We start from the raw sequence: 27,589 nt of genomic DNA, 5'->3' as shown, positions 1-27,589 counted from the left end.
CCACATGGACTTTAAAACGAGAAGAATTAGTGGAAGTAACAAGGACCATTTTATGAAGATGAAAGGGTCAGTTTATTAGAAGATTCAAAAATTACAAATTTGTAGGCACCAATAACATCGTTATCAAAATATATAAAGATAGGTCTATTTTTGACAGAGCTGGAGCACCTAACATCTGCTGCTAAGGTTTCCACTCTAGCGGAAAAGTGTTGCATGCTTTCTGTCTGATTGTGGCAGCCAGATTCAATGAGGGAATACAGGAATTATACATGGTGGGGAGAAAATTTTACCACTCAGAAGTCACCTTGTAAACAGTGAAGAGCTTATTCTACTCCAGAAAAGCAATCTAAACTTTGAGTTTACAAAAACAATGATCTATTGATGTCTACAGCAACAACAGACAGAACTAAGAGAAGAAATAAGCAAATCCAAAATGGTAGTGAAAGTTTTTAACATACTTTTGCAACAATTGATAGAAGATACGTAGAAAAAAAAATTGAACAACGCAATAATTACTCTAAAGGATATGAAATTTATTATAAAGCTACTATATATATATATAGTCTTTTCAATAATGGTGCAGAATCAATTGTATATCCTTAAGGAAATAAAAGAAACTGGATCACCTATGTCATACTTCATGCAAAAAAATTTCAAGTGAATTGTAGATCTCACTATGAAAGTAAACCAGTGAAGCTTCTAAATATAAGAAAATATAGGAGATGATCTTCTTGTCTTAGGGGTAAGCAAAGATCACTCAAGTAAGACCCAAAAAATGCTCACCAGAAAGAAAAGATTGTTAAATTCCACTATGTTAAAATCAAAAACTTCACTTAATCAAAAAAGACCATTTACTGGAAGGTTTTTAACTACCCCAAGACAGCCTTTGATTGGTGTTAGCATGGTGTATCTTTCTTCATCCATTTACTGTAAACCTATATGTGTCTTTCTATTTCAAGAGTTTTTCTTGTAGACAACATTGAGATGGGTCTTGCGTTTTGATCCACTCAGACAATCTGTCTTTTAACTGGTGCCTTCAGACCGCTGGCATTCAAAGTGATTATTGATATAGACGGATTAATAGCTACCATGTTTATTACTGTTTTGCATGTGTTGATGGATTGGGGGATTACAATTAATTTTAACAAGTACATGAAACCACAAATATGAAACTCACGAATGATGATGATTAACTGTATTTTTAATAGTTCAATTACGTAAAGTGAAACTTATAATAGTGGCCTATAAATGACTACAAAGTCTTCATTTTCTGCTCTGCTTATTAAAAGAAGTCAAATCAAACATTAGAAAACACTTTCTTGGAAAATTTTACTATATTGATGTTCCCGTTTGGGATCTTGAGCTCTTCATAGACTAGATTTAGGTAGTTGTTTTCCCTTCAAAATCCTGATTTCTTTAAAAAAACATTTATAAAACAGTTTTTGATGGCTTGTTCTTTCTTTCACTTTCTACTGATAGAAGTATTATAAAGTAAATGCTTAAAAGTAAGAAAAAGTGCTGGATGTGAAAGAAGCTTTTTGAACCCATTCATCCAATGTATTAGTTTAAAGCACAAAATTTCTGTTTTTCTGGTTCAAAATAGTATAGTATTGGCCATTTCATATGATCTTGCATAAAAATTATTGTCTTTGATAGATTTCAGCACATTTAGAAATTGTTGGGTTTCTGAAAAACCAATTTAGGTATTTTATTTTGAGATGCATACTCATTCTGTATCTTTCTATAATTTTATATAAGCTGTTGACCCCATAGATAACTTAGGACTGTCTAAGATTTTTATACTTTTCACATGAAAAATCTAATAATTATTCTTCCTGCTATCTCTTTTCCAGATACAGCACTTCTCTACATTTTAAAACTTTTAAATATTCTTTGCTAAATATGAGTGAGCTTTGGTTTCTCCATATCACTTGCAGGGAAATTTGGAGGAGTGTGAGTTATGCAGAGAAGATTGAAGTTTGGTGTTGAATAAGCTTTCTCACCAACTGCTTGAGTTAGAATGTTGGCTGTGCCCTGCCATCAACTTCTCTGTGACTCAGTTTACCAATATGCAGAATGGACCTAACCATATTCCCCCTTCAAAAAATGACTGTGAAGCTTAAATGCACTAACATACATCAGGTGCTTAAACAGGGACTGGGGATGTGGTTAAGTATTCAAGCAGTGTTGGCGAATATTGGTATAGAACTTAGTTTGTGTGTAAAAATATTCATAGAGTATCTTTAAAAGAGCGTCAACAGAAATCTGCAAATTAGATCTGAGATGAATCCCAGAAAGGGTAAACTTTTAAAGTCAGGCTGGACATGTCTGGATAGTATTGTTTACCTTTGGTAATTTACTTAATGTTTCTCATCCTTGGGGTTCTTTCCTGTACAAAGGAGTTGTTGTGATGTTTGGAAGCAAGGTATGTATGTCCCTGACCTTAATTGCCTGCCAGAGTGAAAGCACTCCCTCCATGGAGGGTGTTACTATCTTGACACTTTCTGTTGATTGTGCAGGCTAGGTGTTATTTACTGAAATTGTAATTTCTGATCTAAACAGGGTTCTACGTCTGTACTAGAATGAAAATTCACTAAATTGTAATCCTTGCAAAAACATAATGGAATTAAAATCCAGCTGGGCAAGATTTTCAAAGTGGTAAAGCGTGACATCTAGTGGCTTTCCAGCAGTATTGCATGCAAACATTTCAATCCTCAAATGAGTCGTTTGTGGTTGTACTTTACTTTGCATTGATTGTTCTTAGAAAAACTTCATATAAGGCAAATTTATGTTATTATTTAATAGAAGATATTATCAGATAATATCACGAACTATAATATGTTATCATGTAATTTCTTACAATCCTTTAAGAAAAATGTCATATATTTCATCACCTAGGTAAAAACTTTTTTTATTTTTATGTTGAAATATATTAATTCTATATTTTCTATAATTTTTATAATCTATGGACTTCATAGTTTACCTAGCACTTTCTAAGATTATTATACTCTTCACATTAAATTAACAAAACACCACATTGTTTTACTGGTCTTCTTGGAAAGTAGTTACCAACTTGTAAAATATATTTTTAATGTGTAGAGGAGTTTAATGCAAACATTTTTTAAAATAGACTTTAAAATTTTTAGAACAGTTTTAAATTTACAGAAAAGTTGCTCCCTAGTATTAACACCTTATATTATTATATTACGTGTATCTGTCACAACCAGTGAGCCAACACTGGTGCATTAGTGTTAAGTAAGCTCTGCATTTCATTCCCGTTTTATCAGTGTACTAGTCAGGGTTCTCCAGAGACACAGAACCAACAGAATGTGAATGTATTTCTGTATCCGTATCTAGTCTCTCTAGAGCTAATATAGACACAGACGTAAATTTATTTTAAGGAATTGTTTCATGTAGCTGTGGAAGTGTGGTAAATCCAAAATCTGCAGGGTAGGGTGGCGGGTTGGAGACCCAGGGAAGACTTGCAATTCAAGACCAAAGGCAATCTGCTGGCAGAATTCCTTTTTGTGGGATACAGAGCAGGAGAGAGAGGTAGGCTTCTCTGTACCTGTTCAGACTTAGCAGGCCTAAGATCTCAAAGGAGAAGGGACTGGGAATTGTTAAGGTGGCCACTTGACTCATTGTGATTATTGAGAATCTCATTGTGGGGAAAGGCCGGCCCTAGGCATTGTCCACCCTTGGGCATCTTGCTTTGAATATGTATTTTACTTAAAACAACTCACTCCTGTTTCTTTTAGTTTATGACAATGGCCATTTTGTCAACTCACAGCGTAGAGTCTGGTGACGCTGGTCCTGGTATAATTGCATGACTCCAAGGTTGCAACAAGCATATGCTAATAAACCACAACGCAGGTATGCTCTCTGGTTTGTAGTTATTGGACTGCATGAGATAGAGCACGTATTTGAAGATGGAGACACAGGACAGGACAGGAAACAAATCTTCGGCGCCTAATTAGACCTAGAGTCCCTGTTAATCAGATTAGCATCTTGCATTTACCAGGTTGGGACTTGAGTTTTGTTGTTTTTTTAACCTCTACCAACCTCCCCTCCTCACCCCCGCCCAACTAGGAATGCTTTGCTGGGAGGAGCGGGCTGGGTGAAATCAGTCTGTAGTTCTCCTGTTCATTAAAATTCCATTTAAAGAATGAAGGCCAGCAAACACCTGTGCGGGCAGACGCAGGGAAGGGGTGGGAAGGCCAGCGCGCACTGGAGGCCCGGAGAGGGCGGTGGGGCGGGGCCGAGCGGGGGCAGTGGCCTCCGGCCAGAGCTCAGGGCACCGGGTTACGAAATGTGGCCGCGGGCGGCACAGCGTGTTTTTCCGGAGGTCGGGATCCAGGGGCAGCGGGACGCGGGCCGAGGGCAGGGGGCGGCAGGTGGGAGCGGGGAGCGCCCAGGCTCGGGAAGAGGGGACCCCGCCGGGGACCGGCCTCCTGGCCCAGCCCGACCTCCGGGAGGGGCGCGGCGGCCAGGGAAGGAGGAGGGAAGGGCGGGCGCGGGGCCGGGAGGCGTCGCCCGGCCGCGCCGGAATCTGGGCTTTCGCGGCCGAGGGAGGCGGAGGGGGAAGCCGCGCGGGGCGCCCGGCGATCAGCCGCGCCCATGGGCCCCGCAGCCCCGGCCGGGAGCGCCCCTGGCCGCGCCGCTCGAGACTCGCGGTTTCCGGGCGCGCTGCGGTGGCACGTGCAGGGGTAGCGGGGCGGGGGCGCCGGGCTGGGCGGGAGGGGAGCCCCGGCCCCGGGCGCGCGGGGGCGCCGCCTGCGGGGGGCCGGCGCGGAGTCTCAGCGCCCCGCGGCGCCCAGGCCTCGAGGCGCGGGGCCCGGCCCGGGGGACCCGAGCCCGGGCCTGGGGCTGGTGGTGATTGGGTAAGTCCTGATCGGGGAAGGGAGGGGGGATGAACTTGCCTTCCTGTCACATTTTTGTGCCATGTGCGTGATTTTTTCCTGCTTGCAAAGCCAAAACCCATCTGGTCTGTTTCCCTGCATCCATTCATGAAATCTCTCATGCTGACATCTTCCGGCCTTCCCAAGCCCAATTGCTCACTTGCTCTGAGATGACTTCTCCATCAGTCCCAAGAGCCAGCACCTGGGTTGCTTCTAGAATGCGTCGCATAAGTCAGGGTTTACCATCCTGCATTCCAGCCCATTCAGAATACAGTTCTCATTTCGGACAATCCTTTTTACGCAGAAATATTAAATATTGAGATCATTGTTTAATCATTGAATTTCTGTACGGCATAGTGGCAGAGGTCTGTGAGCTGTCAAGAGGCAACTTTTAAAAAGGAAAAACAAATAACAGCCATGCCATTTTTTTTTGACAACTGGAAGAGGGTGACTTAGGGAGACTGGAACTCAGCCTTAATTTAACTTTGATGCACCAGCAAATGAGTGCAATATAGTTCACAGTTGCACTTCAGTCCACCCTAAAACCCAGGTCCCGCCCCCAAGTGAACAGCCTTAAATGTACTGACTAGCAGTATTTTATCATCTCTAAAAAAAAAAAAGTTGTAAGATATCTATAGGACACACCCAGTAATTAGTGTACACTTACCTAGACTGTATGGATTACACAAGAGTTGACACTTTACAGGGAATTAAAGATGTGCAGTATTATGCCTGAAGTAACTATGCCATGCATGGATAGAGGACAGAATCCACAAGATTCAAAACAAAACATAAGAAGAAAAAAGGCAAGTTTTAGCATTCTGTTCTTAGCTGACATTGTCAGTAACTCGTTCCTGAAGAGACACCCAGGTCAAATGGCTAGAGTCCTGGGACTAGCTCCGGCCTTATTTTTTTTTGTGACCTTGGGCCGTCATTGAGTTTGGCGGTGGGGGGTGTGGTGTGTGGTCAAATTCTTCTTTAGAATTCCTTTGAACTTTGTGGTCAAATCTATATGTTAGTAAGCTGAACTCTGAAGTTTAATACATTCTACAGAAATATGGAAACTTTGAAGGAGATGAGGAAATGAAGAACAGAGGAGGAAAAAGCTGGAGAAACAGTGTGGAAGTAGATGGTGTTTGCAGACATCTGTTTTATAGTAATATCCCCCAACACCCCCCACCCGACACACACACACACACACACTGTCACACTACTGCCGCCACCATCCCTGCATCTTGAAGACCCCTGTCCTCAGCCACACTTGGAAGTGGGTGGGAGCGTTGATCTTCGCAAGGGTATGGTAAAATGTAAAGAGAGGAATTCATTTTTCCATTTTGTACATGACTTTCTTCTTAGTCTGAAAGGTCTCCTTCCTCCTCCCTTAGAAAAAGGGTGAATTATCTGAAGGAAGAAATGACTGTTCATTGAGAATAAAACAAGCTGGCATGAGTCTGGTTAGTGAATTTCGTTTTCAAGCTGCATAAAAGGCAGAAGGGGAGCTCGAAGCAAGCAAGGTGGACGTGAGTGGATTAAAGGTCTATTTGGTTGTAAAAGTCATTTTTGGAAATATCAGCTATGCTAAGAGCTGTGGCTTTTCCTTCTTTATAAAGGATTTAAAAAAAACTCCAGAAATGTCTTAAATGTGGAGGATATTTTCATGTTCGGTCACAACGTCATCTTTTGTATTAAGCATGGACATTCAGAGTAAGCAAAAGCACATTCTTTGTCTGAGGCCCTAATATAATCGTTGCCTTTTGATTCGTTCAACAAACGTAGAGCATCTCTAGGTGGCAGGCAGTATTTTAGGTGCTACAGAAAGAAAATACTAACCAAGTGTCAAGGTCATCCCAATAAAAAACTAAAGCAGCAAAGAGATGTATATGATAGGAAATGCCGTGAGAGGCGCAAAGAAGCAAGAAGACTTTTTATCAAGTGGCAAGTGCTACCAGTAACAGCAGTAAGAGCAACCTGATTCATCTCGCCTGGTTATGTGGACACTTTACATTAATTTGAGTCTCAAACAACAGGAGAAGTAACTTGCTCAAGCACACAGCCTGTTAGTGGCAGAGCAAGATTCTAATCTGGGTTATTATTCTATAAATACGGCAAAGAAACAATATTTTATCTAACTCACCACCTGAGATTTAAAATTCTATCTTAATGACAGGCAAAGTAACTCCTATACCAGTATATATTTTGTAACATTCAAAGCAGATCTGTTGGATGCCTCTTTTATGTTGTTAAGTATTTTAATGTTTATCTGGAATTGTTGAGTCACATGGAAACAACAAATAATTGATGATTTTGAAACACCTGAATAGGACGAGAGGTAAAGTAGTTTATTAGCATAAAAGCTTGTCCTTTATTCTTTTCTCTGCTACCTTTACTCTCAGAATTGCTTGGTTGTACTTAAGACTACTGAGCAATAGAGGGAAAAAAATCATATAATTCTGTTATTCTCTCTTGTAAAGACATATAAGTGAAAGAGAGGTTCTCACTACCCTCTGTTTATAGTAATTAATTTGTTTCTAAAATTCCCTTTGTTGTAGAGTACTGTAGGTATATAACTAAGGGCAAAATTGATTCTCTTATATTAATATTTTTTAAAACTCCATTTACATTCAGAAATACGAATGTTGAAAATTAGGTACCATTTAAAAGCAAAAGCAAACTTTTAAAATGAATGCTGGAGTGGTGTCCCTGTTAAAAATATTGAAAGTTGACTTTTTTTCCCCAAATGACTACCATATTTTAAGTTAATATAAAATATGTTATTTGTATGGGAAAATATGATTTCTATAAATGAACAGAAGTTGTTTACAGTTAAACGTTAAGAAAGTATTTTGACTAGAGGAAAGTAAATATTTTATGAGGTCCATTGAAAGGGCAGTTTAATGATTAACACTAACTGGGCTGCACCAGCCAGGTTTAATACCTTATTAGAAATTGAGAAATTTCTTCTGTTTCAGTTTTGCATTCATTTTAATATTTTTAAACTCCCTGCAAATCAGGCTACGCACCAAGCAACACCACCAAACTAAAGTGCACTATTGCTTTTTGTTTCAGCTATTTCTTTGATTTATTTATGTGTTTAGTAATTCAAAAGAATTTGATATATTTCACAATTAACATGGAATAATTGTGTGTGTGTGTGCAAGGCTGATTGGCTTAAAACTTTTTGTGTTTATTTGGCTTTTTGGGGGGTAATTAGGTCTATTTATTTGATGGAGCTACTGAGGATTGAACCCGGGACCTCACGCATGCTAAGCATGTGCTCTACCACTGAGCTATGCCCTCCCCCAAGGCTGACTGGCTTTTGTAAGCATAAGGGCACCTGGTCAAGGGACAGGCGGGACCTGAAATCCAGCTCACTTTCACTTGCCAAGTTTTAGAGGGAGGCTTTAGCCACCTAAGTTTTGGGCAACGTTGACCAGTCTGGTGAAGCCACAAGTTGCTTTTTTCCAGTTTACATAAAGGTGTCTGTAGGTTGATGACATCCTTGATTCTAAGAAAAATAAAAATGGTTGAGTCCTAGACCTCGGTGTCCTAAGGGGCGTGTGTGTGACCGCGGGAGCGCGCATGCGTGGGAACGCACATGTGTGTTTAGGGAGGCATGGCAGGAGAGGGACAACTTTCTACAAAAGGGAATTTTAAATGTCTTAATAAAATTATGTCGTACAGATACTTTTCATATTTTATTTTTTCAGAAGAGGACTGTCAGAAGGATCTGGAAAGCAGAGTTTTGCTGTAAAAAGCAAAGATCCTTTACCTACACATTTTACAAGAAATGTACAGAAAGCCATTGATAAATACACCAGGTAAGAATTAGACTGTTTAATGCTTCTGATCGCAAATCAAAACATGCCCATCACAAATGCGGGACACAGAGTCACTGACGGGCTGTGAACTCAAGTCACTGACAGGCCGTGAACTTGTAAAAGTGAGAAAAAAAAGCAATTTTATTTTTAGCCTAGTGAAATGTTGCACTGCATACATCTTCTAAAATCAGAGCACTGTGAAAATTAACCAATATATTTAAAGAAAGAAAGAGGACGTAGGCTCAGAGAGGTAAAGCCAGTTCCCAGTATATACACCTCTTCCCAGTAAATGTTGTTTATTTTCCATTTCTTCCTGCAGTGACTCCGTGTCATCATTTTCATCAAGTGGCAGCCCCACACCCACAGAAGGTGCCAACTCTTGGTCTGGGTCTGGGACACAGAGTTCAACCACTGGCTTATCTACTGAGAGGAGCTCCGTTTACTCTTGGAGAGATGATGTATGTCTCAGAAAACTTTGGATAATCCCATGATTACAATTTATAATGATGACTTGCTTTCTTATTTAAAAAAAATCTTTTTACCAATTTTAAAATCATTACCTAGTACACACATACATAGACATACATTTAAAAACATTAATGTGTCACACATAAAAATTAAAAATACAGAAACACTAAGGAAAAATAAAAATCACCCATAATCTCATAACCCAGAGACTTAGCTGTTGATAGTTTTGGTTTTATCCCACCTCCCAACCCTCTCCCTCAGTTTGTTATGTATGATTTCTTGTGTAATAACTATGGCTGGAAATTCAGGAGAGACTCTGACAATGAGGAACTTGAATAAGAGAAAAATTGGGGAAAAATAAAAGCTGTAAAAAAAAATCGCCATGATTAGGGAATTTCCCCTGAGTATTCTTAAGTCAGATATTTTACTTCTAACCCTAGCGGAAGCTATTCACCTTAATCCTGTTTTTGTTGAGAGTGGGACTCAGCTGGGTGAGACTTTAGCCTACAGCTCAGGCTGCGGCCAAATCTCTGTGATTGCGCGGTTTCTGAGCTCTTCCTCCCAGCAAGTGTCCCTGAGAATTCCGGGACACGGCCTTCTGTGACGCCGGGGCGGCTGTGGAAGTCTGCACCCTAGCACCTCGGGTGTTCTGACCCCTGCTCTTGTCTTGTTTGTGACCTGGTTTCTTTGCTTTCTTTGCAGCAGCTCTCCGCCCCTCCCTGCACACGCCGTTGGGCTCCGGGCTGGTTTTACACCGCGGTTCTCAAGGCGGCGGGAGGGAGAGGGCCGCGGGGACCCCGCTCTGGAGGGGGGCCGGCTCCCAGCCTCTCGGGCCCGTTTCCAACAAGGGGCTGTTGGAAATAAACAGCGCCCACCCGCACGCCCCTCCTGTCCACCTCCACTCACACTCTTTCTCCGTTAAGAGCGCAGATGGGAGGAAGGCTGAGGACCAGTCTTCAAACTGTCCAGATTCTGGGATTCATTTAATACAAATTTCCACGTAATTGTCCGGAGAGAGTCTTATGACTTCCATTTATAGAATTTAAATTAATCCAGCCCCTAAGCATTAAAGTTTGCTTTGAATTTGAAAACTTCTATTTACTTTTTGATAGATAATATTTGCAAAAGCGACAAAACGCCAAGGATAGGAAAATGAAAATTAGCCCTTTTCCCCACCCCAGCCCCTCAGTCCCCTCCTCGGAAGCAAACATTCTTCTGAGTTTTCTCCTTATTTGCTTTTCAAAAGAGATACTTCAACTCCCCAGCAATATGGGAATCTAGTTTATTATCAGTTTGGGGGAAGAAGTAACACTGAAGACACTGAATCACATTCTGTGAAAATCACCCTGAATTGGCCATTTTGGATCAGGTTTGTCAGGCTGAATAGGCCCTTGGTTGCTCTGAGTTGTGAGTTACATTCAGTCTCAGGGCCAGACAGGAAAAACGAATACTCTGGCCTCATCTCCTAAGATACCTAAGGTTTTTGTTTGTTTATTTCATTGATTAAAAGAAGATGAACCGCCCTTCCTATAAAAGCAATTTTCCTTTTCAGTGTCATGATCATCAGAAAAAAAAATAGCTTGTATTTTGCAGAAGGGCTTAGGTGTGTCACGCCCAGCTATGTGAGGGACACGTCTGTGTACACATATGTGTGCACGTGTGTGCTTAGATATGTAGGTGTGTGTATGCATATCTACAGCAACATTTGCGTCAATGTGTATGTCTATCCCTGTAACCATGTCTGTGTAAAACCCTGAATAAGTCTCATAACTGGTGTTAATAATCTCTATTAACAGTTAAGGAAGCTGAGTCTCAGAGCGGGATGTAATTTATCAGAAGAGTAAAAATTGCAGCACTGGCATAACTGGTTTTTATTCATGTCATAATCCGTCCTATATAAATTTGTACGTATCATTGATTCTGAAGCCCGTATTTACAGCTTCTGGTCTTGTAAGTAAATGTGCATTTTTATTTTAGGAGTTTGACAAAGCCAATGCACAGAAAGTACAGCAGTTATTCTGGGAGGTCGAGGAAATGTTATTTGAAGGGAAAGTAAGCCCTCAGACGCAGAATCTGCTGGCTGAATGCAGTGAGTGGGCAAGGAGGTCCCTCCATCTGAGGTAAGGAAGCTGTTCATAGTCACTCTGCGGAATGTGCTTAGAAACTGCTCACTCCCCAGCTGTTGAATAAATTGGTATATTTTGAGTGAAAGCACTGGCCCTGTCAAAATATGTACCTGGAACACGTGTCCCTTACTGAGAAATCACATCCTTTGAAACGGTGTCTGAGGAAATCTGGAGACACGCCAATACACAAGTGCATTTTCGTTTCTGAGAAGCAGCAAATCTAGCTCACCCCAGAAAGGCATTGCACACATCACAGTGCAGGAACGGAGGAATGGCAGACGTCCCCTTTGCCTTCTCACTCACTGACATGTGAGCAGCGTGTCTGTCCTCAGTGCCCAAAGCAGTGCATGGAGTGGGGTGGGGGGAGGAACAGAGTAGTTATTGGCGGAATGATTGGATAGATGAATCTTACCACCTGACCAATCGATGCCTTATGTAGGAAGGGTCATCTACTTTTTGTATCAAAGATGAAGACTATAGATTGGGTGTAAAGATCATCTTCCTTCAACTACTCAGTCAAACCTTCTTAGAAGAAAAAAACCCATACCAGTATCTGAAATTCCCCTGTGTTGTATCCAGAGAGAATAAATGGAACATTCATACAAATGTTGATAGATCTGATTATCTCAACTAGGTAGCTTTTTTTAAAAAAAATCTTGACTCAGTAGGTTTTTCATTGTTCCTCTTCAGTCCTTCTTAAGCCCCTGCCCTAGATACTATAATGTGTTCACTGGATATTAACGGTGGATCCTAGCATCCTGGTGCACTGACCCAAAATCCCAGAACTCAGACCTGCTCCTCTCACCACTGCCTTACATAGTTCACATAAAAGTGACGGAGGGGAGGCTGGAAAAAAAGAAAAGATGACAAGGACCAGAAGCCAATTATATATATATATTTATATATCTTTCTTCATTATGTGTATATTAGCTAACGTTTACAGAGAGCTTCTGTGTGCCCGAGTTGTCTCAGTCCGATCACATTATCTCTAAGCCACTCAGTCCTACAAGGGAGCTGTTAGTCTGCCCTGCATGTAAAATCAAACAGGTGAAGTCAGCGGCTCAGGGAGCCTGAACGCTTTGTCTCAAGTCTTTTCTTCAGTTGCAAGAACAGTCCGTCCTTCTTCCTCAAACCCTGTGCTTTTCCTGGGACTCCGTTGCACTGCTCCTGTACCAACCTAACTCTGCCTTATTGTTTCATACATGCTTCTTCAGAAGATTCTTTTACCAGCGTTTAAAATGGGAAAACATCTTTCCCTTTCCAATCAGAAATACTAATTTCTCTTTTTTCCGCACTTGCAGAGTATTGGGGAAACAGCTCATCCTGCCCACTGATGAAGGGGTCCAGCACTTCCAGGGCAGCGAGCCTGGTTCTGCCGTCCACAAACCCTCCTTTGATGCCTGTGCACACAGGAGCAATGTCAGAGAGTATGTTCCTGGAAGTTGCTTTTGAAAAGTGTTTTAAATTGCATTTTAGTTGTGCTTTTTCATGTCTATCTCAGCCGCAAGCCTTGGCTCAACCAAACTGGAAATTTAGATTTCAGTGACGGGCAGGAGGTACAGAGCATTTTTTTTTTTTACCCAAGATGCTTCTGATTCTAAATTGATGATGATGATGATGATGTCTGTGTAATACAAATAACAAGGAAGTTAACTTCTAAATTGTTGTTTCAAAGACTCTGAAAGGCAGGCTAGATGCAAAAGCAAAAACTGCCTCATTAGGGTGGATCCTAAGCTCCGGGGCAGTAGCAGAAGAAATAAAGCTCCATTCCGTTTTCTTGTGCTCACGAACAGATTTTGGTAAATCCCTCTATGCCATTCACACGTATTTGGGACTGGGCCACGATGTCCCTGTCATTACAGCAAAGAGGATACAAACTCGTAGAATAATTTAGACTTTTAAAAGCCCTCAAAATTTTTTAATGCTGCCTGCATTAAAATGTTGCTTTTAAATAGATGGCTTTTGTCAAATGTGATATTTAGTGATTTTTAAAATTTGGAATTCTGTGGCTTTATGGATAATTGTAAAGACCCGTCATGATAGTGTAAACATTATGTTGTTGAGGTTCCACAAACCCTCATGGAGAATCTGATTTTCCCATAGGCTGTGCATCTCCGGCTCCCATGTAGTCCCGGCAGTGCTCTCAGCCCCTGCCCTGCCAGGTCCTCACGGCACAGGGGTTTCTGACCTGATGGCACGTTCATCCCTGGAAGAAGAGGTTTATGATGTGGATGGAAAGATTGAAGAGTATTTCGCTTTTGACAGAAAAGAAGAGTAAATGCAATTTTATTTGACATTGACATTGACTTAGTACACTAGTATTTATTTATTTGGCATGTATTTTGAGTATATGTTCATTTAGTGTGTTGTGAATTATTCACTTGTCCAAAAGATTCTCTATTCTTTTGAGAGACACATGCTCCCTGAAGTTTTTAGATTCCTGGCAGGAAGTGGAGATGTGAAGCAGGGCTCCCCTTTCGTACTGACAGTGACAGAAACAAAGAATTGTGTTCAGCGTGTTGTCGAAAGCGGACAAGGTTACTAATGGCCTTTGTTCCCCAGGGGGCTCCCCGTGCCCCAAGCCCGGCTGCCCAGGTGGGCAAAGGGGAAGGTCCATCTCTGCACTAAATGCCTATTTGGTTCTTAGACAAAAGCTATAAATACCGTATAATAAAAAATTTGCCTCCTGATGAAAGTTGGTCCATTAAAAACTAACAAAGTGCTGTTGGAAAAAAAAGTTAGGTTTATTTATATGTGTTTAACGTATATATATATATGTGTGTGTGTGTGTGTGTGTGTATATATATATGTATATATATATACATATACATGTATGCATGCATGTTGGATAGAAAGACAGCATTATTTTAACTTTAACCGTTGATACGTCAGTAATTAGAATGGGTTTTGTCCTTAGTGATGAGGACTGTCTTGAACAGCAGTCAGCTCGGCATCACCGGACGCAGCATAAACATGGACTTCCTCCCGTGTCCCCACACGACTGTCTCAGAGATGCGGTGGCTGCAGAAGTGTTTGATCACGTCTGGACAAATGTGGTAGAAATACTGGGAAAGCTGATTAGAAAAAACTGGGAAGTTACACTCACAGGTACTTACTTTGTAGAATTCGGCTTAATGAAGAAGTAACTCCTGTTCCTCAGCTTCCTGCCCCACCAGCTCGGCCAACCCTAGGACATGAGTGGGGTGAGAAGGGATGGGGTTTTCTGCCTTTATTCAAAAATGATCTCTAATCACTTCAACAAGGACATTCTGGTTTTTTTGAGCTATAAAAATCATATAGAGTCACTCCTGGAAAAAAACACAGAACTACACAAGAAAGAAGCTAGAAGTCACTTTTAAAATTGTGGTTAAAAAAATTACCTAATTAATCTCTAGAAATGTTGTACTGGTTTTTAAATATAGATGACATTATTTATAAAATAAAATGTAAACAAAGCTAATTTAGTAATCATTTCATTTACCTACGTAACATGTTTTCTAAACTACTTGAAATTGAGGAGAAGCAAATTACAGAAGTGTTAAGAAGTGACTAGTGTTAACCAGTTTGTACAAGAGAGTAATAATCATGTTAATTTAAATACTACTTTTTCCAATCAAAGGAGTTAATTGGGATATTATAAAATACTAAGAATCTTTCTTACCCCGGTGTATAATCTTGATTTTTCTACCTACACTGACGTGACAGGCATTTCACTCTGTGTTCTCGGAAAAGTGTCACATCAGCCCGTTGCTCTATAGGGTCTCCTCTCTGTAGCAAGACTCGTGGCCACAGCAGACTCACGGTATTTGAAGAACAAACATTCTCCTGGAACAGTGGATTTTAGGTGCATGTATTAGATAGTATGTTTCTTAATAATGTTGCTTTTTCTCTTGGCACAGAAGGAAAAAAACAGAAAGAAAAACTGAAGGTAGCTGAGAATAAATCTCCACCTGTTGTCATTTCCCGTGTCAACGCCGAAGTCACAAGTGTTCCCCCGTCCAGAAGCTCTGAAACTCGAAGCATACCCCTGGCTTCTTATCTTAATCCACCCCAGGTAGATGCTTTTCCACACTCTCTCTCTCTTTTTCCTTCAATCTTTATCTCTCTGGCCTCCGTTTGTCAACAGTGCCATTCTGTTAAATTCTGTTAGCAAGATAATTTGGGTCTGTTGGCCAAGAAGATCAAAATTTTAAAATAATTATTTCATGGAGTTTAATAGAATCTTAAATAGAGTAGGGACACTCAGATTTGAGACTTTCCACCTGCTTTGAGATGTAGAGCTGTTTCCATAGTTTTGAAGAGAAAAAAAATGCTTTCCCCCAATATTTCTAGCCAGTTTGAAGGTTACAGATGTTTTCCTGTTCTCCTACCGAACTGATAAAAGACTCAGTCAGTGAGTATACCTTGGGTTCACGGAGTAAGATATTTCATCATGTTAGCCTTTATTATTATAATAAGATGCTAATTATATATCATATCACATTGTATTCCATTATATATTGTAATTAGAGGTCCTTCAGCTCCTAAGTGCTGGGGAGTTCAGAGGAAAAATAGCATACCCGTCCGAAAGTAGAATAATATGTGAATTAAATCCTATATGATAGGATTTATTAAGCAGAAAAAGAAAAGGGAGGATGACAAGGCAGGGGCAGAAATACGCCGCCGGCAGAGCAGGAGGGCAGGCGCTTCAGGGAGCAGCGGTTTCAGAGTCGCCTGCTGGGCTTGCTTCAGCCTCCAGCGTTAAGGGCTTTCCAAAGCGCCTTCTTCGCTTGTGCTGTTCAAAAGAAACTTTTAGAATTGCTACCAGCTTATTGTATTTTTTGGTCTCTTTAGGTGGCTCTGACAGGCTCAACAGTATTGTCCACTTTTCATGTTAAAATATAAAGTATGGGGTGGAGGATGTAGCTCCGTGGTAGTGATGCAGGAAAAATGGATGTGGGGTGCGAGGAGGGCTGTGTCCCAGGCTTCGGTTGAGCCCCTGGGACCTGCCCCGCCAAGTATGGGTCCTTGGCTTCACACAGGAAAGAATTCAAAAGCGAGCCACAGTTGAGTAAAGGTAGATTTATTCAGAGAGATACATTGAAAGGCAAGAGAAAGGCCACGAGGTGTGGGGTTTGTGTGCTCAGATTAAAAGTAGGTACACATTCCATAGACAGAGTGTGGGCCGTCTCCGAAGAGGGAGAGAGAGAGGGCACCATGTTGCCAGTGTAAAGATTCCACAAGTTAGCCAGTTTAAGTGCCTCCTGCACTTAAACTGATGGGCGTCAGGAACCACGATGGGCCTGGATGTTTTTAATTTTTATTGTTTTTATTTTTCTCAGTTTCATCGATTCTCCAACAATTTTTATAGTGACTTGAATGGTGTGATGACAATTCAAGCAAAACCGCTTCAGCAGAGATCTACCTATTTTGCAGATAGAACACAGTATGTATTAAAAATAATTGCCCAGTTTCTTCCCTATGCTGGGCGCACCTGAGCACCAAATACACAGAGGGCGAGATAGTGAGAATCGCATTTAATCTCACACTCCAGATGTGCCTGAGCACAGCCAGGGGAGGGCACGGCCGATGTGTAAGAGCAAAACCACGCTATTCTATACGTACATACATACATAAAATTTTAAAAAAACTTTTAAATTGTAAATCAACTATAATTTGAAAAAAACCCATGCTACTCTAATATCAACCACAAAACAGTTACTGTTAGGTTGGGGCAGATAAGAGGGGAATGTAGCTGTCAATTCTTAATCTTATGGCCGTATTGTTTGATTACAAACAGTGAGAAACTTAGCTCTTTTTTCCCTGCAGATGATTCTTCACAGAAATTAAAATGGAACTGGAAATGACAGTCTGTCCATTCATGCAACAAACAGGACTGTGATCTGTAGGCCAGGCGCTGTCCTAGACAAAGTCCAGCAAGGCGCACACGTGGCCTGCACCCTGTTCTCACAGAACTTTCCTCTGAGTAATGAACCTGATTTCCCTCCCCCAGGACTGAGCAAGAGGACAGATCGCTGGGTGTGGGGGCCGCTGCTCTCTCCTCGGCCCGGCCCCGTCAGGGGCGCGTCTGGGATGCTCGCGGACTACAGACGTCTGCGAAGAAAACACCGGCGCACAGGAAGCTGCCTTCTCTTACTGCAGACTCACAGAGAATAAAGACCCCCAATGTGTACAGCGATGAAGTTCTCAAGGGAACAAAGCTGTAAGTCTTGTCTCTCTCGTGGCAAACCAAAGGTCACAGAGGATGCTTGTCAGTTAAGGTTTATAGTTTCTTCCGGGCAAAGCATCCTCTGTCAGATTTTATGTGGATGCTTTCTAAGTAGTTCATTAATTTGGATATTTTTCAATGTTAATACTTGTTAGGGAACATCTCTTATCATTACTCTTCTTTTATCAAAATTTACTCACCCATCCTGACAAATAAACTTTACAATCTGGTTGTCGAATTTTTAAAAAAGTATCACGTTGGGCCTCACCGCATTAAATCTATTATAATGTAGGAGTAACTGGCATTTTCACAAAATTTAGTTTTCGCATCAAAGAACATATTTTACCTCTCCTGTTATTGACCTTACACAAAGGTTTGTAAGTTTTTCTCATCTTGGCCCTGCACATTTAGAATTAATTTTATCCTTCACTGATTGCTCCATTCCCTAAATTTCGGCAGTGCTTACACTCGGAACCACACACCGTAGCGCTGTCATACCAGCTGCATTGCCTTGTACTCTAATCACTGGATGTGTTTTTCATCTTGTTTTCGATAATTTGTAATCTCCTTAAGAGGAAGACCTAGACCTCGGATAACTTCTGTGCTCCGCACAATGGCCGGCTTAGCTGAGCGCTCTCGGTAAATGCAGGTTGCCGGTCCTTGCTGAACTCGGAGGTGACCTGAGCTGGAGCTCAGTCCCCCGCCCACAGTCGGCTTCCTGAGGCTCAGCTCCTCCTACCTGGCATTTCCTCTGGAAGGCGAGGAGCTTCGCGGTGGGGTCCGACCCCTCGCCCCGCCCCTGCCCCTGCCCCAGGCGCTCAGGTCGCATCTCTGTGTTTGCAGGCAGACTGGCACGGACCGCAGGCCCTCCCCACCGGTGCAGACCCCCCGGAGCAGGTTGCCCCCAATAGGCTCAGAGGCTGGTGAGCAGAATACGGCGGTTCCCGGATCTCGCCCTGTTTCTGTAAGACAGATTTCATTATTTTTAAGTGCACCAATTTGCATAGTTGGTTGGAAAACAAACGAACAAACAAAACCTAGTTTGGGCACTTCCAAATGAACTCAGTAGTGTAAAATGCCTCCATAATCTGCTCCCTGAAAGTAAATGGCTTGTGAGAATTTACAGGTGGTGGAGGGGTAGTTCAATGTTTTGTGAAATAAAAACATGGCAAGAACTAAATCAGAAAGTCCAGGTGCCAAGGAAATATCTGACGGTCAGGACAGTGTAGTGAAGAAAAGAGCATGAAAGTTAGGTCAGGAGACAGGGAGATCTGTGTTGGAATCCTTCATCTCCCTGAGCCTTAATTTTTTCATTTATAAAAGAGCAATAATGACTGCTCCCTCAAAAAATTGTTACAAGGATTAAATGAACTTACAGATGTCCAGATAACGCCTGGCATAGATTACGAGCACGGTGAAATGCCCCGCCAGTTTCACGAGCTCTCGTTTTTACAGGTAACCTTTACCGCGTTCACTGCAGGGTAGAGGCAGTGTGTTCTTCGCCTGAGCTCAGCTCAGCCAAGCAGTCGCCAAAGGTCTGGGGAAGGTGTGCTGCTTGCACGAAGCACAACCAGATGCCCCCAGATTTACAGGGACAGCTCCCTTCACTCTGATACAAGTAACTGTATCTGTTTTATAAAACAGGAAGGATCTCAGCTGCAGGGAACATAAAGGCGTAGTGATCTCTAAATGAAGGTTTTCGAATAAGCAAGTGAGCAAATGAATAAACGAGTGAGTGATGGAAGCATGTATAGATTTTCTTTTGCCTTTTTAAGGAGTGCATTTATTTTAAACAAGAACATATTGTCCTTCATTTAGTTCAGAGGAAAGCATCCACAAAACCGTGTGTTAAGTGCGGTTCCTGACAGTGTAGAAGGAACCTCTCTTCGAGAAAGATCTCTGACTGTGGAGCAGTTTTCAAGGCCCAGCACAACCCATACATTTTGGGTAGGTTCTCTGTTAACCGTAACTTTGATTTTTAAAAATATCTGAAACAATAAAACTCATGCCTCATTTTATTTTTCTTCCGACAGTCAGATACACCTAGAAAAGGTTCGCTGACGCTGATGGAATTCGCTGGTCACACGTGGACCAGTCAAGGCTTTTTGACAGGTCAGTGTCCTCTGTAAACAAATAAATGATATAATATGTGAAGATTCAAGTTTTGGAAAGAGAAATTAAAGATTACCTACCTTGATAGGACCATTTTGATCACGTAAGAGGAAATTCCAAATGTTTGTAGTCGATGGCCATACCTCAGAATCGCATTCAAGAGCAAAACTTCAAAGGCAAGCACTTCTCTGCTGGTCGTGTTAAAAAAAAAATCAGCTGAGTAAATTTGAAGATCTAACTGGTTGTGTTAAATGATTCACGAATCGAGCAGCATCTCATCTGGCAAAGAGAGAGATTCTCTGAGGGGTTACGGGACATGCAAGGCTTTTATATCTTATAGTAAGGAGGGTGGGACAAGGAAAGGAAGTCATTAGCAAGGAAGAAGTGAAAGTTCATTGGAGGAGAGTAAAAGTCAAGTGATGATGGCTTCTCTTGGCTGGCTTGTTGCTGGGCAGGAAGGAAGTCTTCCTTCCTTCTGCTGGGATAGGAATGTAGTTGCACTTCCTGTCTGGGAGTGCACCATAGTCTCCAGCTGCTGGGGACAGTTACTGATGTCCTCCTGTTGGGGTAATTGAAGGCAAATGGTAGGCAGAGTGTGAGAACTCCCTCTACAGGCCTTCCTGACTCCAATTCTGGTTGAGATTTCCTTTTCTGAATTTTCACAGTCTTAAAGGAGAAATGCCCAAATCTACTTAATAACTTAGGGCCTCACCCTCAAACAAAAAATAAAATGCTGTCTTAATGAGTCTTACAAGAAGTCAATGTATCTCTCCACTATAGAGTTTCCATGCTTTTTTTTTTCCTGGTGCCACTAAGTTTAATTTCCTTATTTTAATAATATACCATCAGTGATAGGTCTGACATCAGACTTTTTTTCTTCTAGTTATGGATTGTTTTTATTTTATTTTTTATTGAAGTGTAGTTGATTTACAATGTTAGTTTCAGGTGTACAGCAAAGCAATTCAGTTATACATATACATACATATATTTTTTTCAAATTCTCTTCCATTATTATGACATTGAATATAGTTTCCTGTGGTATACAGTAGGTCTTTGTTGCTTATCTATTTTATATATAATAATGTGTATCTTTTAATCCCAAACTCCTAACAACCATGTGGAAGCTAAAACTGACATTTTTATGTAAAGCTTTTCTATTCTTTGGTTTATAATAAACTTTGGAAATCCATGTTTTTCTTCTAAATGAAACTCTAATTTCAGATTCTCTTTGAAGATCTAATTATAAAAATGCTTCATAAAAATAATACAAATAGTCTAATTATCATGTAGAGTTTTAGATAAATGCTTCGTCTCAGCTAGTATGCTATTTAAAGGATAAAGTTTCTAGACTGAATTCAGGCCAATGATGTTTTAATTCTCAAAACTGTTACCACCATTTTTGGTCAAGGAGGCAGCATCTCCTTGTCATGAGGTATGCCACTGTGGAAGCAAATGCCTGGTTTCCATTCTGACTCTAGTACCTACTAGCTGGACAGTCTTAGGAGAGTCTCGACTCTATAGGCTTCAGTTTCTTCTTTTATAACAGACTGGGTGGATAAAATAATTATTGGGAAAATGCATGGTAAGGAACGCTAGATGCCAGGTGTACACTGTTTGCTCAAAAATTATGAACCATTTGTATTGTCGATAATCTGAAATGTTGAGGATGATTTGCTGTTTTAAGGGAAATACTTAACATATTATCATCCTAAAATAAACCTAGTGTAATTCAAGCAGTGGGACAACACAGGTTTAGCGCGGTTTACACCAGCCCTTCTGTGGTTCTGTAGCGCAGTGATGTCGAAGATTCTTTATTCCTCTGAGGTTTTTCTCCTCAGCTGCTGTGCCTTTGGTTTGCTTTTTCCCTTGTACTTCCCTAGCAGTGTTTGCTGTCATTTTCAATGACGGTAGTTCTTTCTGTAGTTCTTTCTGTGTGAGAGAGAGGAGAGTGAAGGCTGATGAGTCCGAGTCTGCGGATGGGCCGTAGACAGTGGTGCTGAAGGCAGGGACCCCAGGAGCTTGACGAGCTCGGTCCTGGGGATGCTGGCTGCGGCATGCTACATGGAGGTGTCTGAGAGTCTGCTGGGTGCACCGGAGCGGAGGTTAGGAGAGGACACTCAGCTCTGAATTTGTTTTAAACTTGAACTCTTCATTTTTTCACCAAATACTAAGTCAGTGCATTCTTTTATCAGTAACTTTGTGACCACCATTATTACTGCTGGTCAGAGGCCACTTTCATTTCTACAGACATGACCGAGGTACACAGGAGAGATGTTGCTGTAGGTCTAAGGGTTCATTTTCTTTCTCTCTGACAAGCAGGCAGGGAGTCTCTTTCTTAAGCTTTGCTTCCAGATCAGAAAGCAGCAGGGGCTATACCTTATCAACATCTGTTCTGTAGCAGAAAAAAAAGAAAGACGGGAGGCAGAGGAGCCAAGAGTGGGCAGGAGTTATGCCATGGCTTCTGCCGGGGGGAAGTAGGGGGGCTGCCCCGGCCCCCCGTGCAGCCTCCTGGGCCTCAGGGCTCCACCTCTGGGTGGAAGGTCCTTGCAGACCCACCAGCTCTGGGAGAACACATGGCCGGGATGGAGACGCGGAGCGGGGCGGGGTGCCCCTCTTTCTTCTCAGCACCCAAAATGGCAGTGTTTGCATGACTGTTGCCTGACTTGTGTAAAAGTGACATTAAAATAATTTTTTTTCTTTTTATAAAATATTATCTGCATGGACTATACAACACAGTCCTTTTGAGGACTAAAATTTTTTTTAACTTAAAAATTTTTTTTTGCAGGGGGGCAGTAATTAGGTTTATTTATTTATTTCTGGAGGAGGTACGGGGGGCTGAACCCAGGACCTTGTGTATGCTAAGCATGTGCCCTACCGCTTGAGCGATACCCTTCCCCTTTTTAACATTTTAATGAGAATTTTGCTTTGTGTTTCAGGTTCACAGTATCTGCCTAAATCTTTCCAGAGGACAACTTTGACCTTAAGAAAGAGATTCCAAGTGGCCTCTTGATACGACTTCACCAGAGCTACAACGCTGGCTGGAGCGTTCAAAGCCTCAGCACACCGTTTATCACTTGAAAAATGGAAGAACAAGTATTATGTTATGTATCTGTCTGACCAGCTGAGATGTTAGACTCCTGAGAGAAATGCAGGCGAACAACTGAATCTGGAACACTTTGCATTGTGAAGAGAATACAAGTCAAACTCACCAACCTTCTTCTTTACTGGAATCATTCCAATAAAGGTTCTCTTAAGCTTTGCTGGGAAGAATCTAGCGTGTGTTTATAATCCATCCTTCATCAGTTACCCGCAGACACACACATACTTCGCTCACATTCACACACTACTGAGCACATGAAAGTATATTGTCTAGGAATATGTCATTTTTATCTAGGAATCTGTATAAAACCTTTATATCTTGACATATATTTTTTTGTCTCATTCTGTGAATAATTCCCTCAAAATCCCAGTCGCTGGTAGCTGTCACTCCCTCCTTCAGGAAACGGCAGTGATCTTTGGCGCAACGTGCCAGTCTGACAAGAGTCAGATCACCCTTGTCCTTGGGCTAACGGTCTCACACCTTTTAAAAAAGCCCTTCAGTCATGAACCTCTCTGAGTAACGTCAGTGGCTGAGGGTCTCAGGTCAATTTTGTTTCACTAGTTTTCATGTTCTAATTTGGGCAGTTTATTTAAAACTATCCCACATTTATTGATTTTCTAAAAGCTGAATATAAACGTCATTGAAACATATGATATATGGTTTCATTTCTGTTGTTCACAACGGAAGCGCTCGTCCACCAGAGGGAGAGCTTTGCTGAAGCATCTTTCTCATGCCATCACAATCTGACCTCTGCTCAAATGTCACCTCTGCAGGAAGCCTGCCTGAATCTTTCTGTCTAAACAGCAGCTCTCTCCACCCTCTGTCCTCTAGCCCTGTTTTACTTTCCTTCAGAGCATGTGTCCCGTCCTGACATTAATGTAGAAGTGGAACAGAGAAGGCACAGGAGCAGTGATCCATTGGAGGCACGCCTCTAGGGTCTCTCCCTCCTCCTCCTCCCCCTCCCCCAACCTACCATTGTTTTCCGTTATAGTGACTTAAATTCTTAGACTCATTTTGATATTCTCAGATCTCAAATGGCTATAATTTTCTTCTTTTCTATCAGCTAATTATATCAATCTAGCTTTCATTAACACGGAGAGATTAGAAAAAAAAAAAGAATTCTAGACAGAGGCAAAAACACACAAGCCTAACACAGGAGCATACCCAGAGGTCTGAAGAGCCGCGGGATGGAATTAGCACAGGGGTAAATAATAAGCGTGAGATCAGCAAGTAATAGGAGCTGAGGGATTAAGAGCCCTTTTGGCCTGGGAAGCTGTGAATTATCTGCAACAGGGAGTCGCTGGGGAGTTCTGAGGACAGTCATCTGGGAGATGCTTTTCAGATCAGATGATCGTGGTGCAGTTGGTGGGAAGTCAAGGGACTTAAGACATGTTTCAAATTTGAGCCAAGAGGATTTGCTATTGGACTGGATGTGGGTGTGACAAAAAGTGATTCAGGACCGACTCCAAGGCTTTGGTGTGTCACTTGGAAAGATGATGTGGTCATTTACTGAGGGTGGAGGGAATTCAGGGGGAGCAGACTTGGAAGCACGTTGGGGCAGGTGTGCCTGAGGCGCCCACGAGATGCCTACGTAGAGCTGTCGAGGTACTTGGCTGTCCGCACCTGCGCGTTAGAGAGAGGTGCAGAATGGGGGTGTAAGTTTGGCAATGGGGTGTGAAGAGAAGCTAGCAAGCAGACAGAAAGAATGACTGGTGAAGGAGAATAAAAATCAAGAGAATGTGGACGTGGACTCCTCAAAGTCAAATGGAGGGGAAAGTTTTGCAAGGAAATGATAAGGACTCCAATAGGTTAAATGCTGTTAATTGTAAGTCAATTTAGATAAGGTCTGCAGAATGACTTAAAGATTTAGCTGTACAGAAGATACTGGTGATCTTGACAAGATCCATGCTAGTGGAACGGACAAGGCAAAAGTCCAACTGCAGAGGGTTCAGGGGAGAAGCAGAGGAGAGGAACTGAAGACAAGAGGAATTTGCACTGATGGTTTGATGGGTGTGAGTATATAGCTGACGTAGTTCTGTGTCCAGCCAGAATCTATTTTTATAATCTAAATTAAGTATCTTCTTCAAATTGGGAATCATTCCAAGTGAGATAAAGTTTAAGAAAATCTAGGCATTAACTTACACAAAGCCTTTCTGCAGCTTATAACGCGTCTGGCCCATGACTTTAAATTTCAAAAGCACTTATTTCAAGCTGGGGAGCATAGCAAACAAAGATCTTCCAAGCGGGAAGGGATTCATCCTTTACTGTAGAATGAATCTTCAGGAGAGGAAGCAAGGACATGCCTTTCTACTCAGTTGGATTAGTCCTGGGAAGCTGACAATCAAATGGTCAAATGGAGATAGATTATCTTCTCCTTGGCAATGCCCTTTGTCCTACACCGAGCATCATTACGTTTTTGCTGGACACTCTAAGGTGCAGCACTGTGTACTTTGCTGCCAGGAGAGAAGGAGGGTGCCATGTATTTCTTGCAGGCCAGGTTGTCGGAGTGATTTCGTCTGAAATTCCAATATTCCAAAATCCCAGGCAGTATGAGAAGCGTCCCACTGGTGACAAGGAGACCATGGACAAGATGAACAAAGGGACAGGCTTTTTATTTTGTTGACCCTTTAAAAAAGACTCTCCAGGTCCCTCTTCTCCACCCACAAATTGCCTTCAAAATAAAGATAAAACATCTCAGTCTGGTGATCAAGGGCTACAGAGGCTTGCTCCATGCCACCCATCAACATTCCCTTACTCTGGTCTCTGTGAGCCACCCTGTGCCCCAAGCAGGGGTCTCCACACTGCCTCCTGAGCCCATCAGAACCTTCCCTGACTTGGAGCGCTGTTTGCTGTTGCTGGGGGCACTCACTGCCGCCCCGCCCCCACTCCACTTCTCCAGGGCAGCAGTTGTATGTCGTAGTCCTTGTTTTGCCCGCAGAGATGAGCAGAGTCAGATATACAGAAATCCTGTACTTTTATAGCCATAATTGACCTTATAGCTCAGTCTCAATCCTTTAGAGAGAAGGTAATGAAAGCCCCGGAGATAAACACTGAAAGGTACTACAGAAATATATATTTTCTTAAGTCTTAAAGTAATTAAACAACATAGAAGTGAATAACATAAAAATGGAAGTTTTTCTTCTCCATTCCCACACCACAAAGTTGGTCAGTACTTTTCTTTCTGGATATTAGTCTCCCTGTAGAGGAAAAAAGAAAACTTCTCCCAAAGAGGGCATTACATTTTATACTCTGTTCTGCAACTTGTTTTATTATTATTTTTTCACTTAATATTTCACGGACATCTTTCTGTGTCAGCATATATAGACGATCTGAAAAAAAATCAGTTGGAGAAAAGTCTGAGACATATTTTTCTCTACAACGAAGAGGCTCAGCAGGTGGCTGTGGGCAAACTATACAGTAAACAAAATAAAAACACAGAGAGCTTTGCTCAGTGTTTCATTTTCCTTAACACTTTTCCTATAGCTTAGGGACCCGCTGCCAGAAGAGGTGTCCCTCTTTGTAAGGGACAGCCCCTTTGTAAGAAGGATCAAGTGTAGACGAAAGAACCAGAGTCAAGAATGGGTACCTCTGCCTGGAGAAAAGAGAGAAACTGGTAGGGAACACAGCCCCTGGGCAGAACTGGGGCAGCCTTCTCACTGCCTTTACTGTTTCCTTCTGCAGGCTCAGTGCTTTGTTCTTTCCGGGAGTTCTCCATAACTACTCCTCTATCAAACCCTCCTCTCCCGGCATCGCTTATCCACCTTGTCAACTAAAAATCCCTCGTCATCTCTCTCTGCTTGGATTAAATCACGAGCCGCTGCAGGTGCTCACCTTTGACACTCCCTGAAAGGAGTTCAGGGTGGAGATCAGGAATCAGGCAATCTATGTTTTAGGGAAAGCTTACAGAACAGCCCTTCAGATAGCTAGGTATTTTCAGGAGATTTTATGAGGCCTAATTCTTGATATCCTCATATCTAGAAAAGCTCTGAATTCATTTATGCTGACCTTTGCTCCTCCTGACCAGCAGCAAGCGTCTGCCTAAATGTGTGCTTGACTGCATGGAACCCCCTTCACTAAAATCATGTATAATACTGACTCTCACCTCCCCCACTTTGGAGCAGTTACTCAGAGCTGCCTGAAATGCTGTCTCCTAGGCTGCACTCCTTATTTCGCAACAAATAAAACTTAACTCACAGCTCTCGCGTTGTGTGATTTTATTTCATTCTACAACTTGTTTCAGAGATTTCCACCTCCATCCTCTCCTATCTACCCCTATCTTCTCTTGGGTGCCGGTTTTTCTTGGTCCCGAAAATATTTTGTATAATATTTGGATCACAACAGCCTTACAACCTTGCTCTCTCTTGTCGCAATCAGCCATTAGATGCCCTTAAGGTCGTGCCCCTAAGGCTACTCTAGATCAAAGTAGGTAGCTGCCCAGGGTGAACCTGATGCGTAAGCCAGGATGCTACCCACCTCCGAGCAGGCAGGCAGGCAGCCAGTCCCAGCAGAGTGGACCACGGCCCCACGTGCAAGGAAGCGAGGTTAGGTACCCAGCGGGGGAAAAAATGAGCTCCAAAGACTGAGTTTCAAACCAAATGCTTCTTTATTTCAATTTTAAACCACCCTGCTCAACCCAGCCTGAACTGCCCCTCTCCCAGCAGCGGGGACGTAGAACTCAAAGGTAGCGAACTCTGACCCCAGGGCGCCTCTGCATCACTAAGCTGCATTCAGTTCACCTTCATTATCCTTCCACTCCGCCCACCTACGTGCCTTTATTTACATCAGCACAGCCTAAGGAGCGAAGAGGTCGTTTTCCGGCCTTTCGTTTCCGCCAGAAACAGGGGACGGTGCTCCCTGCG

The 27,589-nt window shown here is 42.1% G+C and overlaps 1 protein-coding gene across 5 annotated transcripts in view; it reads left to right on the top strand.

Moving 5' to 3' along the window:
• FAM149A (family with sequence similarity 149 member A) overlaps positions 1-22,889 on the top strand; it is a 28,937-nt gene extending 6,048 nt beyond the window's left edge. The window contains exons 1-14 of one of the 5 annotated variants that reach the window (XM_072950440.1): positions 4,233-4,345; positions 8,606-8,716; positions 9,036-9,174; positions 11,162-11,304; positions 12,612-12,737; positions 13,414-13,584; positions 14,228-14,418; positions 15,210-15,364; positions 16,632-16,735; positions 17,303-17,512; positions 18,362-18,482; positions 19,337-19,465; positions 19,552-19,630; positions 22,567-22,889. In XM_072950440.1, the coding sequence (XP_072806541.1) occupies positions 11,219-11,304; positions 12,612-12,737; positions 13,414-13,584; positions 14,228-14,418; positions 15,210-15,364; positions 16,632-16,735; positions 17,303-17,512; positions 18,362-18,482; positions 19,337-19,465; positions 19,552-19,630; positions 22,567-22,640 (1,446 nt within the window). In that variant the 5' untranslated portion in view covers positions 4,233-4,345; positions 8,606-8,716; positions 9,036-9,174; positions 11,162-11,218 and the 3' untranslated portion in view covers positions 22,641-22,889. Of the gene's footprint in view, positions 1-4,232; positions 4,346-4,721; positions 4,881-8,605; positions 8,717-9,035; positions 9,175-9,530; positions 10,554-11,161; positions 11,305-12,611; positions 12,738-13,413; positions 13,585-14,227; positions 14,419-15,209; positions 15,365-16,631; positions 16,736-17,302; positions 17,513-18,361; positions 18,483-19,336; positions 19,466-19,551; positions 19,631-22,566 lie in introns of those variants that run through there. The other 4 variants (XM_072950438.1, XM_072950439.1, XM_031691422.2 and 1 more) reach the window with 4 other exon arrangements.
• Positions 22,890-27,589: the final 4,700 nt, after the last annotated feature.

This window comes from Vicugna pacos, chromosome 26 (assembly GCF_048564905.1).
Source record: "Vicugna pacos chromosome 26, VicPac4, whole genome shotgun sequence".
Taxonomy (NCBI): Eukaryota; Metazoa; Chordata; class Mammalia; order Artiodactyla; family Camelidae; genus Vicugna; species Vicugna pacos.
Note: the sequence above shows the minus strand (reverse complement) of the source record. Positions and strands in the feature narration are given on the sequence as shown.